This window comes from Hyla sarda, chromosome 9, assembly GCF_029499605.1.
Source record: "Hyla sarda isolate aHylSar1 chromosome 9, aHylSar1.hap1, whole genome shotgun sequence".
NCBI lineage: Eukaryota > Metazoa > Chordata > Amphibia > Anura > Hylidae > Hyla > Hyla sarda.
The window spans coordinates 11,191,481-11,207,669 of NC_079197.1; the positions used below are offsets into that span (position 1 = coordinate 11,191,481).

General features: G+C 41.8%; 1 protein-coding gene across 1 annotated transcript in view; it reads right to left on the bottom strand.

Moving 5' to 3' along the window:
* Positions 1–1,977: 1,977 nt before the first annotated feature.
* The window catches only part of LOC130290645 (uncharacterized), a 71,184-nt gene continuing 56,972 nt past the window's right edge, over positions 1,978–16,189 (bottom strand). The window contains exons 11-17 of the mRNA XM_056538551.1: positions 14,930–15,184; positions 13,529–13,744; positions 11,336–11,413; positions 10,754–10,987; positions 8,496–8,714; positions 6,468–6,545; positions 1,978–3,948 (exon numbers count right to left, since the gene is read on the bottom strand). Of these exons, the coding sequence (XP_056394526.1) occupies positions 3,788–3,948; positions 6,468–6,545; positions 8,496–8,714; positions 10,754–10,987; positions 11,336–11,413; positions 13,529–13,744; positions 14,930–15,184 (1,241 nt within the window). The 3' untranslated portion in view covers positions 1,978–3,787. The remainder of the gene's footprint in view (positions 3,949–6,467; positions 6,546–8,495; positions 8,715–10,753; positions 10,988–11,335; positions 11,414–13,528; positions 13,745–14,929; positions 15,185–16,189) is intronic.

The following is a 16,189-nucleotide window of genomic DNA, read 5'->3' on the forward strand; positions in this document are numbered from 1 at the left end:
TATATCTGATTTCCATGGAGATAGCAGCAGTATACAGATAGAGCTGGAGGGGAGGTGTATAGCTTCTCTATATCCTGATCCCATAGATATAGCAGCAGTATACAGATAGAACTGGAGGGGAGGTGTATAACTACTATATATCCTGATCCCTTAGAGATAGCAGCAGTATACAGATTGAGCTGGAGGGGAGGTGTATAACTACTATATATTCTGATCTCATAGAGATAGTAGCAGTAGATATATAGAGTTGAAGGGGAGGTGTATAATTTCTATAGATCCTGATCCCATAGAGATATCAGCAGTATACAGATAGAGCTGAAGGGGAGGGGTATTACTACTATATAACCTGATTCCATAAATAAGGCAGCAGCAGTATACAGATAGAGCTGCAGGGGAAGTGTATAACTACTATATATCTGATTCCCATAGAGATAGCAGCAGCAGTATACAGATAGAGCTGGGAGGGGTCTGTGAACAACCAAGGGAGATCTAATCAGTGATAATGACACCCTAGGAAGTCAGCTGACCCAGAACAGACCATTTCCTCTTACACATTAAGCACTGTGATTTTTTTGTGGGTCAGACTTGTAATAACATGACCCATTTACAGTAATAAAAAAACACATGGATGCAGCTGTGCTGGAATGAAATAGATGGCATAGTAGTGTAGGACTAGTGATGATGTGTGCATGATGTATACAAAAATGAAAAGTAGGATTGCTTCTTTAACTCTATGTCATTAAATTCACTTAATCGTTTTTTTTTCTCTCTGCACTGTGGATGTGTACTCAGTGAGCTTAAAATAAGACACCCGGTGGTCATCGGTGGATTTGCAGTTGTCTTATTATAATTTTTGATGCTTTTGTATTTTTAGGATATACTGTTTCTGCACTGCCATCCGGTGTTTATCGGTGGAATTGCAGTTTTCACTGCATAGTGATATCTTTTTTAAATTTTTTCCTTAGGACAAGAAGTTCCTGACAGCTGGTAAAAAGAAGAAAAGAACTACAATTTCTCCAAGGCAGGACACCAGGTATAGGATATTTTCATTGAATGCATTTTTCAGCAGCGCCACAAAGCAATATTTACTTTATTGGTTTATACTGCCATCTGCAGGTCAAGGTGTGCAATGCAGTTTTGCCAGGCAAAACTGGTATATATATCGTTATCTTATTACAGTGGTCTCCAATCAATGGACCTCCAGCTGTTGCAAAACTACAACTCCCAGCATGCCCGGACAGCCGTTGGCTGTCCGGGCATGCTGGGAGTTGTAGTTTTGCAACAGCAGGAGGCCTACATTTTGGAGACCACTGGTTTAGATCTTTCCTTTCTTATCATCAGTGATCTGTGATTGGACAACACCGAGTCCCATGGTGCACAAAGGCACCAAATCTAAGAACTAAATCCTTAAAGGGGTTATCCAGGAATAGAAAAACAGAGCTAATTTCTTTCAAACACCGCTCCCAGTCTGTCTCTAGGTTGGGTGTCGTTCTGCAGCTCAGTTCCATTGAATTGAATGGAGCCATGTTGTAATACCACACCCAACCTGGGGACAGACGGGGAGCTGTTTTTGAAAGAAATTAGCTCTGTTTTTTTTCTATTCCTGGATAACCCCTTTAATAAAAAATAAATAAAATAAAAAACTTAAAAAAATAATTTAATAAATCAATATTTGGTTCTCTATAAAGCTTTTTTTTTCAAAATATATCGGCTAAGAGCGTCACTTGCGGCTTTACAGAAATACTGTGGCCGTGGGCGGCACCTTCATGAGAAGCGCGCTCTGCACTTCCTTGCCTATAGGTGGCGCCGGTCCTGGGTCCACATATGATGAGTTCTGGCGTCGTCCAGTTCAAGGCTACAAGTGACAAGGGAGGAAATAAATAATCGTGAATAAAAAAAAATATTTGGAAAAAAAAAATCATCATCTTTCATCTATAGGTAAAAACTAGAAACGACAAATTTCAGGGGGAAAAAAATCCAAGAAACCGGTGGAACGAAAAAAAAATTTTAATAGAAAAAGCAAGGACTGTAGTTACCATGGTAACAAATTAAGACCGGAGTATTAGTGGTCGGACAGACAGGATCTTCGTACCTTGTCCAGAGAGCGGCGTAAACAACAACAACAACAACAACAAAAATTTCAAAAATAAAGATTGATAGATTCAAATTCTTGATCCTTGGCAGAAATGGTTAAACCGTGTGAGCGTTTCGGATCAAGGTTATAAGTACCAAAAGAGAAGGACTATGGGGCCCTTGGAGATGGGGAGCCCAGTCCTGGTTGGTCCCCGGAAGGACTCTCTCCACTAGAAGGAAGAGGCCCAAGGGTCACGGAAAGGGTGTGGAGGGGAGAACAAGCCCTTGTATTGGGGTGGCCCCTTCTCTTTGTATGTTGTGGCTTTGGATGGATTGGTTTTGGTAAAGTTGGGACCCCCCTATTAAATGAAAATGGGGGCAGAGCCTCCTTGTTCTCAATATTAATGGACCTTCACTGACAGAGGTGGAATTTGTAGCTACTGAGCCCCGATGCAAAATCTTATTCTGATAAGACATGGGCTTTGGGGCCCCGCTACGACTGCTACCTCTGCGCCCTCTACAGTAGCTGTAGGGGGCGCAGAGGTAGCAGTCGTAGCAGGGCCCCTCCTCACCCATCTGACTATTGTGACCTTTCAAGTACGTTACTCCATGGAGCCAACAGATCCCAAGCGGCATCATTTTCGACAATGGTATTTTGCCCATAAAAGTGGAAAATTCCTTTAAGACAGTCCCTTGTAAATAGTGGTTAATAGACGTCATTCACTCTGAGGCCGCCATGTCGGCTTTGGCCTAAAAAAAGGGTTTACTCTGCTCCCCAGGGTCCGGAACTCAATGTTCCGAACGCAGGTTGCGGACTTCCGTGTTCACCCCCGCCCCGTGACGTCACGTCCCGCTCCCTCAATGCAAGCCTATGGGAGGGGGCGTGACGGTCGTTGAGTTCCGGACGCTGGGGAGCGGAGTAACCCTTTAAAGTGACACGAGTTGGGGTGGGGCTTGGGGCAGTTCTTGAGTTAAAAAGGGGTGAACCCCGCCATCCCGGTTTATGAAGTAACTGCCAAGACCTCTGGTGGCACCCCCTATAGGCCTCCTAGTGCATTTCAAGTTATAGATCAGTGTTTCCCAACCAGGGTGCCTCCAGCTGTTGCAAAACTACAACTCCCAGCATGCCCGGACAGCCGTAGGCTGTCCGGGCATGCTGGGAGTTGTAGTTTTGCAACAGCTGGAGGTCCATTGCTTGGAGACCACTGTCATTAAATAACTACATACCAGTTTTGCTGGGAGTTGTAGTTTTGCAACAGCTGGAGGCACCCTGGTTGGGAAACACTGTTATAGATCACCATACAATCTAAACTTCCTTCATAATGCGAACTATGTACAGATCATGCATCCCAAAAATTCCACCATAAAAGCCACACCCCTTAGGCAATAGCCGTCCCCCTAAGAAAAGAGCGTACTAGAATGGAGGGGGGGGGGGGGAAGGGGTATCCCAAACCTTTTATGGATTTGCAGACGTGTAAATCTTGACATGTATTGAATGCGTAAGTAAGTGGAGCGTAAACAGCTGGAGGCCCACACCTTCCACTTAATAAATATGCCCTTCATTTAGCCATAAGTGGGGTTTTTCTTTCAATTGTTCATACATTTCTAATCCCTGACACTTGTAGTAAGGGGCCCTGCCACTAGAGGGCGCACTGAACCATTCAATAAAGTCAAGTGTTGGTGAGTGCTTGACGTTAGGGGTGATAGTTCCAGGTCACTTCTTTTTGGGCAGCACGTTATCCTCGAAGTATCCTTTATTGGCGATGTTACCGGCGGGGTCGTAGAAGCCGACGGCGATGTACATCCCTTTATTGTCTGTGCTCAGTCCGAACCCGACCTGGGAAGACGCTTTCCAGATCATCTGGGTGAAGTTACCTGGAGAAAAGATGCACAGAATGGGTCATGAGATAGATAGAAAAACATCCATTCCAGAAACAGCGCCTCTTTTCTCCCCAGGTGGTATCTGGTATTGCAACTGAACTCCTTAGTGCAGAGCTTTCCAAACTGGGTGTCAAGACACATTAGGCTCCCTTCACACTATATGTTGCTCCATTTTAAAGACCCGTTACAATGTCCTGTTAAGAAAACCCTTAAAGGGGTACTCCGGTGGAAAACTTTTTTTTTTTAAAATCAACTGGTGCCAGAAAGTTAAACAGATTTGTAAATGACTTCTATTGCAAGATCTTGATCCTTCCAGTACTTATTAGCTGCTGAATACTACAGAGGAAATTATTTTCTTTTTGGAACACAGAGCTCTCTGCTGACATCAGGAGCACAGTGCTCTCTGCTGACATCTCTGTCCATTTTTGGAACTGTCCAGAGCAGCATATTTTTGCTATGGGGATTTTCCAGGAAAAAAACTTTATATATATATATATATATATATATATATATATATATATATATATATATATATATCTCAACTGGCTCCAGAAAGTTAAGCAGATTTGTAAATGACTTCTATTAAAAAATCTTAATCCTTTCAGTACTTATGAGCTGCTGAAGTTGAGTTGTTCTTTTCTGTGTAAGTGCTCTCTGATGACACCTGTCTCGGGAACTGTTCAGAGTAGAAGCAAATCCCCATAGCAAACCTCTTCTACTCCGTGCAGTTCCCGAGACAAGCAGAGATGTCAGCAGAGAGCACCGTTTCCAGACAGAAAACAACAACTCAACTTCAGCAGCTGATAATTATTGAAAGGATTAAGATTTTTTTAATAGAAGTCATTTACAAATCTGTTTAACTTTCTGGAGCCAGTTGATATAAGAAAAAAAAAAGTAGTTTTTCCTGGAATACCCCTTTAAAATGGACAGAGATGTCAGCAGAGAGCACTGTGCTCAAAAAAGAAAAGAATTTCCTCTGTAGTATTCCGCAGCTAATAAGTACTGGAAGGATTAAGATTTTTTTTTATCAGAAGTAATTTACAAATCTGTTTAACTTTCTGGCACCAGACGATTTAAAATAAATAAATAAATCAATCAATAAATAAAAAGTTTTCCACCGGAGTGCCCCTTTACAAAAACGGCCGTTAAAAGGCCATTACAAAATCCTATTCAAGTCTATGGGATTTTTTGTTTATCCGTTATCATCCGGACGTTATTTGTGACTGGAGAAAAAAATGCGCAAAGAAATGCGCATATTTTTCTCCCGTCACAAATAACGTCCGTTTTTCATAACGAGCTATAACGGGTGATAACGGATAATCAAAAAATCCCATAGACTTGAATGGGATTTTTTAACAGCCCTTTTTAAGGGTTTTCATAATGGGTTTCCTTAGTCTTAACGGGTTTCCTTAGTCGGCGGCAGTCCTCAGGAGTGTCGCAGGACCGTCCCACAGCAGCAGCCGCTGGTCCCTGTTATATAGTGGCCACGACCCGTACTGCCCGATCCTGAACTGTGGCTGCCGGGACTTCTGACAAGTGACGCCCCTAATGTCGCCCCCCCCCCTAGACAGGAATGATAAAGGGGGTGATGACGTAGCACAGGCAATAGCAGCCACATGTGTAATGCTAATACTGGTATCACATCATACGTTGTAGGACAGTGGTCTTCAACCTGCGGACCTCCAGATGTTGCATAACTACAACTGCCAGCATGCCCGGACAGCCAACGGCTGTCCGGGCATGCTGGGAGTTGTAGTTTTGCAACATCTTGAGGTCCGCAGGTTGAAGACCACTGTTCTAAGACATACAACGTGATATGCAGAGGTGTCCCTAGTGCCCCTTGTGCCCCTGGCGAGATGCTGACCCAATGCTGCCCAATAATACTTCCACATTGTGCCCCACATATTATAGCCATATAGCGCCCAAATAATATTGCCATACAGTATCCATATCATTTTAGTAAATTGATTACTGTCTGGCTGTTCTTTGCGTTCCCATCCTTAAAACACCCCCTTAGGCCCCATTCACACTACGGAATTCCCGCGGAATTCCGCGGTGTGAACTTTAACATTAGTGTGAACGGGTTTCCGCGAGACCCGTTCACACTGCGGAATTCCGCGCAAAGAAAGAACATGTTCATTCTTTGCGTGGATTCCGCGAGCACTGCATAGCCGTCAATGGTGACGGCTCAGTGCCCCACGGCCCTAGCGCCGAAGCACCTACGGCGGCGGCCGCCAGGCGGAAGCTTCACTCGCGGAATTCATCCGCGAGAATTCCATCGTGTGAACGCACCCTTAGGAAGTAAGGACCCTAGGCACTTGCACTCCACAGCCCATGGACAACATAGGCACAGTTTTAGTTTTTTTTTTACCCCAAAAAGTCATTGGCGCACTGCCATCATGAATAACTGATAGTTAGGCTCCTCCCCTCTGAATGTCCAATCACCCGGTGCTGGTGAGTTATTCTCTGATATTCCATGACTATTTGGTTTTGGGAATTTGGGATCCACTCACCTGATCCGCTCTGGAATCCGGGGGAGCTGAAGTTGTACTTTGTAATCTCGTTGTACCAGGATTCTCCCACTTCTTTCCCTGTGATAAGGAAACGACGAATGATGTAAAGAGTCCGTACAATGATGGATGTGCATACGGTTGAAAACTATGGCCGAGCGGTGAGATATTGGCTCCCTGCCCCGCACCATTCCATGTACTCTGATAAGACATTGAGGCCCATGGTTTATAGCAGTGGTCTCCAACCTGCGGACCTCCAGATGTTGCAAGACTACAACTCCCAGCATGCCCGGACAGCCGTTGGCTGTCCGTGCATGCTGGGAGTTGTAGTTTTGCAACATCTGGAGGTCCGCAGGTTGAAGACCACTGGCTTATAGGACACCATAAACTTGTGGCAGACATCAGGGGCCCAGTGAATGGCTTGTCCCGTAGCCCCACATCCTCAATCCTTCCTGGGCCTCATAGGCCACAGACCTAGACCAGCTGGCGGCTAAACAGGACACTAACACTTGTCATGGGAAAGAGTGGTGGTTATAAGCAGTTTTTTCCTCTCAGGGGCAAAAAAGGGACACTATTACTAAGCAGGGCACAAAAGGGGCATTATTACTAAGCAGGGCACAAAAGGGGCATTATTACTAAGCAGGGGCACAAAAGGGGCTCTATTACTAAGCAGGGACACAAAAGGGGCACTATTACTAAGCAGGGACACAAAAGGGGCACTATTACTAAGCAGGGACACAAAAGGGGCACTATTACTAAGCAGGGCACAAAAGGGGCAATATTACTAAGCAGGGCACAAAAGGGGCACTATTACTAAGCAGGGCACAAAAGGGACACTATTACTAAGCAGGGCACAAAAGGGACACTATTACTAAGCAGGGCACAAAAAGGACACTATTACTAAGCAGGGACACAAAAGGGGCACTATTACTAAGCAGGGACACAAAAGGGGCATCATTACTAAGCAGGGGCACAAAAGGGGCACTATTACTAAGAAGGACACAAAAGGAGCACTATCACTAAGCAGGGACACAAAAAGAGCACTATTACTAAGCAGGGGCACAAAAGGGGCACTATTACTAAGCAGGGACACAAAAGGGGCACTATTACTAAGCAGGGGCACAAAAGGGGCACAAAAGGGGCACTATTACTAAGCAGGGGAACAAAAGGGACACTATTACTAAGCAGGGGCACAAAAGGGACACTATTACTAAGCAGGGGCACAAAAGGGACATTATTACTATAAGAAGGGACTAAAAGCAGAACTTACTATGTGGGACATATAGGGGGGGGGGGGGCGCTGTTCTACTGTGCAACACTAAGGGAGCTGCCATCTTGGCACTATTATCATAAAGGGCACTATTACCATCTGGATGGGGAGATGGTGTAGAGGTGTGGGGGTGTGCAGAGATGAGTTATGGCTAAAACAAGCAATCATGGCAGTCTGGGCCAGACGGAGAATAAAAGTAAAAACCAAAGAAGTCGTCATCTGTGGTCACTGGATGAAGGTGCACTGTAATCACTTAGAGCCTGTGTACAGCTGGTATTTTGGCACTGTATGGGGGTATTATAGTGTATAATGATTGTTGTTCAGTTACAGTGTATTGATAATGGTAGTGGTCATGGTGTGGCGGTATTATTAGTTACATTGGCCTCAGTATATTGTTCAGTACCAGTATGATGGTAATGTATATTGTGTGATAATATTTGATCCTTCTACAGTGGAATAATTGGGCAACTATATGACGGTATTATTTATGGGTACTGTTTTATATATATATATATATATATATATATATATATAGATTAGTAGTTTGAAGCAAAAAATATATATATATTTTTAAAATTATTAATTTATTTTATTTTCGCCTTGTCCTTGTGTTCACGATCTTTAAAGTCCCTGCCCATCCTGATGCAAATGTGATAATGTAGTGGTCGGGGTTCTTATAATTCGGGGTCTGGATGAGTTTAGGGGTCTGCTCTGGGTAACATATTATCTCCCTTTTTGTTGGAGTTCCCCTTTAGACATACCAGTAGGCAGGCTGGTGTCTGTGCCCCAGCGATACCAGAGGTTCTCCCCGTGTTCGGTAGAGCTGTTCTGAAGGGCGCGCACCCCCACTAGGTGGTCCGCCCATTTCTGGGCTTCCTGGGTCAGTGACGTGCTGAGCTGCAGGGTCCCCGCCCCGTGCTGGCGCCTGTACTTGTTGTGCTCATTTAGTAGATCTTTTCGGAATGTTTTGAGGTCTTTATCTGAAAAAAGAAAAAGAAAGGGATAACAATGGGGGAAATAAGATCTAGAAATGCTGCTCTAGTCAGGGCCGGTTTTAGACTAAGTCTGACCCTGGGCCCCAAATGTTGAAATATTGTACCAACAACACAATCACATACTTTATAGCAGTGTTTGCCAACCATTGTACCTCCAGCTGTTGCAAAACTACAAGCATGCCCGGACAGCCGAGTTCATGATATAGTCCCTGGTGGTCTAGGACAATAAGGGACTTAATGATATAGTCCCTGGTGGGTGATCGAGAGCAATAATGAGGCAAAGATATAGTCCCTGAGATGGTCTAGAGCAATAATAGTTCATTGTATAGTCCCTGGTGGTCTAGAGAAATAAGTGAGCCAAATATATAGTCCCTGGTGGCCTAAAGAATTAGTGAACCCATTATATAGTCCCTGGCGGTCTAGGGCAATAAGGCAGTTCATGATATAGTCTCTGATGGTCTATGGCAGTAAGTGAACCAAAGATATAGTACTTGGTGGTCTAGTGCAATAATAGAGTTCATGGTATAGTCCCTGGTGGTCTAGGGCAGATATAGTTATCTGGAGGGCCACGTCTTTTGGGTTCCCGGGCATGCTGGGAATTGTAGTTTTGCAACAGCTGGGGGCTCACAGGTTGGGAAAAACTGTTATATACCATAGTCAATTGTAATACAAAGACTACTATTACCAATAAGGGCGGATAAGGCTATGTTCACATGGCAGAATTTTCACGCAGAATTCGGCAGAAAATTTTACTGCACATTGTGTTCCGCTGTCCCATTTACATGGCGGAATTTCCGATGCAAAATTTCCAAATTCCGGAAAAAATATAAGACCTGTCGTTAATTTTGCTGAATTCCGTGGCTAAATTCCCTTTAAAGTCAATGGGTCTTTGTATTTCGGCGAAATTCTGTGTTTTCTGCCGAAATTCTGCTCAAAGACCGCAAAACTGCATAAGATCCGCAGTCTGCTTTTCTGTGCGAAATTTCGGCGGGTGAACATGGCCTGATACCACCACAACAAGAATACTTCCATTACCAACAAACAGTAAGTGAATAACCTATCGTACGGTTACTGAATAAGATCCCTATCCCAAGATTAACATTGTCCCCATATAGTTGTATATACCAGCTAGACACAGGATCTGTATACCATGTAAGTAATTACAGTGCAGTTTCATACGGTGACCCACAGGTGACATCTTTTCTGATCGGAGTTGTGCACTTTCTCATCTGTTCTCCATCTGGTAATGGTAACCGGATATGGCAGACTCAGCTCCCGAGCCCGCGTCCTGCTCCCCCCCCAGACCCTTGTACGCAAATGCACATCATGGGTTTGGGAAGGGGTTAAAATTTCTCGGCCAAAAGTTATTGAAAATGTATGGCCACCTTTAAGGGGTGCTCTAGGATATATATATATATATATATATATATATATATATATATATATATACACATGTATATATATATTTGCTCCAAAGCGACCTAACTGCCTGGATATGTTCCCTGATATACAGGGCTCCTGTGGTCCCTGTTGTCTTCTCTGGCTGCTTGATACTCTTTACAACCCTTCCCTCCACCTTCATCATGAAAAATACATTTCCCAGCAGCCATTGCAGCTCTGCCCTCGCTGCCCGATCAGCTCCTCACAGCTCCCTCTCTGAGAGCGGCACCCACCCTCCTGCTCTGTGAGCAGAGAGATTCAGTGTCTAATTGGCTGAAGCTGCACACCCCCCCCCCCCCCACACACACACACACCCACACTTCTCAGCACTAAAGGAAGCATCAGTGCAGGGTAGAAACCACATGGTCTGTGTCTCTCAGTAGGGTGGGGGCTGCTTTCAGAGAGGGACTTGGACGAAGACACAGCGAATGGCTGGATGATCTATTTTCCACACTCCCTGCATGATGTAAGTGACAACTGAAAGCGGGGAAACTGCTCTATATAGCTAATAATTGATATTTAGACAATTGAGGATGGGCTATGGGTAAGTATCTTATATCATTCTGATGGTCTCAAATTCTCACCTGGAATAGCAATGATACCATTAGGAGCCGAATCCTTCACAAAACCATCTTCATCGTCATCGTCGTCTGTTACCCTGGAGCCCCGGGGTAGGACGTTACGGGCGTAGAACCCCGGGTTTGTGATGTTACCGCATGGATGGTACTGGGCTACAACAATGTACATTCCTTTCCCGCTAGATGCAACACCAACTCCGACTTCCTTGGATGCCTTCCATACCATCTGGGTGAAATGTCCTGAAAAGAAAAAATTAATAAATAAAAAGATGGCAAACCATCTCATCAAACAGTGGCCTCCAAACTGTAGCTCTCCAGCTGTTGCAAAACTACAACTCCCAGCATGCCCGGACAGCCAACGGCTGTCCGGGCATGCTGGGGGTTGTAGTTTTGCAACAGCTGGGGGTCCATAGTTCAGAGACCACTGTAACAGGATTACTATATATATCAGTTTTACCTAGTAAAATGTAGTTGCAGAACATAAATGCATTGCACACTTTGACCAGCAGATGGCAGCATAAACCAATATAGTAAATATTGCTCGGTGGCGCTGCTGATAATATATTATCTAATTAAAACATCTTATACCTGTATCTGGCTGGTGCCCGGCCTTGGAAAAATTGTAGTTCTTTTCTTCTTTGTACCAGCTGTCAGCAACTTCTTGTCCTGAGAAACAATAAAAAAAAAAAAAAAAAAAATATATATATATATATATATATATATATATAATGTGTATAAAAAAATATATAAATATACATATAAATAAAAATTAATATATATATATATATATATATATATAAATAATATTTAAATATTATTCAATATTTATAAATATATTTATATAAATATGTACTGTATATCTCTTTGATGTTAAAACTGCAATTCCACTGATAAACACCAGATGGCAGTGCAAAAACAGTCTAATCATAAAAATGCATAAACGTAAAAAATTTGAACAAGAAAACTGCAAATCCACTGATGACCACCAGATGGCAGATCCGTACGAGAGTACAAAAAAAAAATAATGGTTTTCTTTTTCCCTTCTAACAGCCATGTCTCTTTAATTTTTTCATTCTAAATTTAAATTGTTTTTATTTTATGTTGTTTTACTATGTTTGAAAAAAATTAATTATTTTTTTTGCTTTGCATCTTCGTATTATGACCTACTATAACTTTTTTAATTGTCTTGTCTTTGAGACTCTATAAGGATTTTTTGCATGGTGATTTTTTTATTTTTGCCATTTTAGGGTAGATTAGACTTTTTGATTGAATTTTTATACAATCTTTTCTGGGATACGAAATGAACAATTCCGGCATTGGGCTTTTCTTTCCCCCCGATCATGGTGTTTTTACCATAAATGATGCTATATAAACTAGATCTGACATCTCTGTATGGGGTGACACCAATACAAAATTTTTTATTTTATTTTTACATTTATTATTATTATTGTTTTTAGAAACTATTATTATAATTTTTTTTTTTTTTTTTTTGGGGGGGGGGGAGGTTATTTAAAAAAAAAACCTTCATTAAAAATAAAATTTATTGAAATATTTTTATTTTTCACTAAATCACAGCAATACGTATGTTATATATTAAATTATATTGCAACAATTCACTGCAATACGTATGTTCTTGCAGTGAACTGTCAGACTCCCTGTGTCTATTCCATCCTACCTGTAATAGAAGTCTGACCATGGCAGTCATGGATGCCTCCAGAAGGTCTGTGGCTGCCATAGCAACAGATCAGCATCCCAGCAGTCCAAAAGGCTGTGATGGTCTAAAGTGAACTTCCCCTTTAAGGGTGCGCTCACAGGTACAGTATCCTGCGCACATTTTATGCGCACGATTTGAAGCTGCAGATTTTATGCTGCAGAATTCAATGTAAACTAAACAACTGAACATCAAATATGTGCAGGATACCTTACGTGTGAATAGACCCTAAGTGGGGTCGCCATCTTTCCTGCAAAAAAATACCGGCCATGCTAATTTGCATAATTAATTATATATGCGTGACATCACAGGATACACATAGGCGGGGGAAATTTTGTCCTATTCTGACCCCTATAACTTTTTTATTCTCCTTATACGGGGCCTGTATGAGGCTCATTTTTTGCGCCCCAGTCTGTAGTTTTTAACAGTAACATTTTTGTTTTGATGGGACTTTTTGATCGCTTTTTTTTTTTATTAAATTCGGGAGTTGCGGTTAGTTACTAACTACAACTCCCAGCATGCCCTGATACAGCCTGTGGTTCAGCAGCTGCTCCAAACGAAAACTACAACTCCCAGCATGGTGGACTATATAGTAGTATATAGTATAGGTCAGTGTTTCCAAACCTGGGGTGCCTCCAGCTGTTGCAAAACTACAACTCCCAGCATGTTGGACTATATAGTAGTATATAGTATAGGTCAGTGTTTCCCAACCTGGGGTGTCTCCAGCTGTTGCAAAACTACAACTCCCAGCATGCCCGGACAGCCAACGGCTGTCCGGACATGCTGGGAGTTGTAGTTTTGCAACAGCTGGAGGCACCCTGGTAGGGAAACACCAGTCTATGATACTGTAGTATCTTTTTGTTTTGCAACAGCTGGAGGCGCTCTGGTTCAGAAACACTGATATTAATTATGGTGCAACATTCCGGGAGTTGGAGGATTGGTTGGATAAATACCGGCCATTGCATTGCCGGTATTTTTTTAATATAAAAATAACGGCAGGGCAACCAAAGTACCGGCCAGGTGGCAACCCTAACCCTAAGAAAGAATGTTCCATCTGTTCCACAACTCACCTGTCACGGTGATGGACGGACTTCCCGTTTTAGCCCAAATATTCTCTCCGCAGGAGGTGTCACTGTGCTTCAGGGTCTTTAGGGTTAAGAGATGCTCCGCCCACTTTTGGGCATCTTGGCCGATGCGAGAATTCAGCTGTAGGGGTCTGGCGCCGTGTTGTGACCGGTAAGCGTTGTTTACCTTCAGGAACTCCTGCGCAAATGTTCTTGGGTCCACTGGGTAATGAAATAAAGGGTAAGTGACGGAGTATTGCGCTATGGACATCCCCCCCCCCCCCAAAGCTATGGCCAAGGACCCTTCACGACCGGACCCATGGGTGACCATTTTAGTGGGCGCCCTGTCACGCCATCAGGTCTTGACCTCACAGATCTCTTTTACGTCTGATAATTGGAGATTTTCCTATTTTTAATGACAGAAAATATGGATTTTATTAAAGACAGGAGGCGAACATTATACTTCTTATAATCATTATTGTATTATATGTGTTTTTACATGAAATAATTATTTATATTAATTTATTTAACTCATTATTTATTAATGTATATAGTTAATGTGTATAAATATATACATTTATAAATAAATAATTAAATATATATATATATAAATATTAGTGGTAAAATTCATGAATTAAATAAATAAATAAATAAATAAATAATGAATTAAAACAATTAAAGGGGTTATCCAGGAAAAAAATAAAAAATAAATTATATATCTATACTGTATATCTATCTATATCTATCTCAACTGGCTCCAGAAAGTTAAACAGATTTGTAAATTACTTCTATTAAAAAAATCTTAATCCTTCCAATAATTATCAGCTGCTGAAGTTGAGTTGTTCTTTTCTGTCTGGCAACAGTGCTCTCTGCTGACATCTCTGCTTGTCTCGGGAACTGCACAGAGTAGAAGAGGTTTGCTATGGGGATTTGCTTCTACTCAGGTCAGTACCCTGGACAATTGTCATCAGAGGGCACTTAGAAAAGAACAACTCAACTTCTTCAGCTCATAAGTACTGAAAGGATTAAGATTTTTTAATAGAAGTAATTTACAAATCTGTTTAACTTTCTGGAGCCAGTTGATATATATAAAAAAAAAGTATTTTTTTCCTGGAATACCCCTTTAATATAAAGAATTATTTCATGCAAAAACACATATGATACAATAATGATTATAAGACGTATAATGTTCGCCTCCTCGTCTTGTAATAAAATCCAGAATCTCAGCACTTTCCCTGTACATTCTGACCGGTCCAGAGGAAAAGTTGCTGTGTTGCCCATAGCAACCAATCACATCACTACTTTCACTTTTGAAAAGGCCTCTGAAAAATGAAAGCAGCGATCTGATTGGTTGCTATGGGCAACTCTGCAACTTTTGATAAATCTCCCCCTCTATGAAGATGTTACCTGTAGATGCCGATGAAGCGTCTCCCCCGCGTGCGGGCACATAATAGGTGGATGACGTCCCCCGGTCGCTGGGGCTTGTTGCCGACTCTGTCACTGGGGTTCCCTTGGGCAGAACGTTCTTCTGGAAGTATCCGGGGTTGGTGATATTACCTGCCGGACTGTATTGTGCTACTGCTATCACCATCCCTTTACCATCCACAGCCTTGGCAATGCCAACTTCTCTAGAGTCCTTCCAAACCACCTGCGTAAAGTGACCTGGAAAGGAGAAAGAGTTTCCTTCCATCAAGACCAAGGTTCATGTTCTAGCGCCACTTAACCCCTTAAGGACTCAGCCCATTTTGGCCTTAAGGACTCAGACAATTTAATTTTTACGTTTTCATTTTTTCCTCCTCACCTTCTAAAAATCATAACTCTTTTATATTTTCATCCACAGACTAGTATGAGGGCTTGTTTTTTGCGCGACCAGTTGTCCTTTGTAATGACATCACTCATTATATCATAAAATGTATGGCGCAACCAAAAAACACTATTTTTGTGGGGAAATTAAAACGAAAAACGCAATTTTGCTAATTTTGGAAGGTTTTGTTTTCACGCCGTACAATTTATGGTAAAAATGACGTGTGTTCTTTATTCTGAGGGTCAATATGATTAAAATGATACCCATTATTATATACTTTTATATTATTGTTGCGCTTAAAAAAAATCACAAACTTTTTAACCAAATTAGTACGTTTATAATCTCTTTATTTTGATGATCTCTAACTTTTTTATTTTTCCGTATAAATGGCGGTATGGGGGCTCATTTTTTGCGCCATGATCTGTACTTTTTTTTGATACCACATTTGCATATAAAAAACTTTTAATACATTTTTTATAATTTTTTTTTTAACAAAATGTATTAAAAAAAGTAGGAATTTTGGCCTTTTTTAATTTTTTTTCGTTCACGCCGTTCACCATACGGGATCATTAACATTTTATTTTAATAGTTCGGACATTTACGCACGCGGCGATACCAAATATATCTATAAAAAATGTTTTTTACGCTTTTTGGGGGTAAAATAGGAAAAAACTGACGTTTTACTTTTTTATTGGGGGAGGGGATTTTTTACTTTTTTTTTACTTTTACTTTTACATTTTTTTACATTTTTTTTTACACTTGAATAGTCCCCATAGGGGACTATTCATAGCAATACCATGATTGCTAATACTGATCTGTTCTATGTATAGGACATAGAACAGATCAGTATTATCGGTCATCTC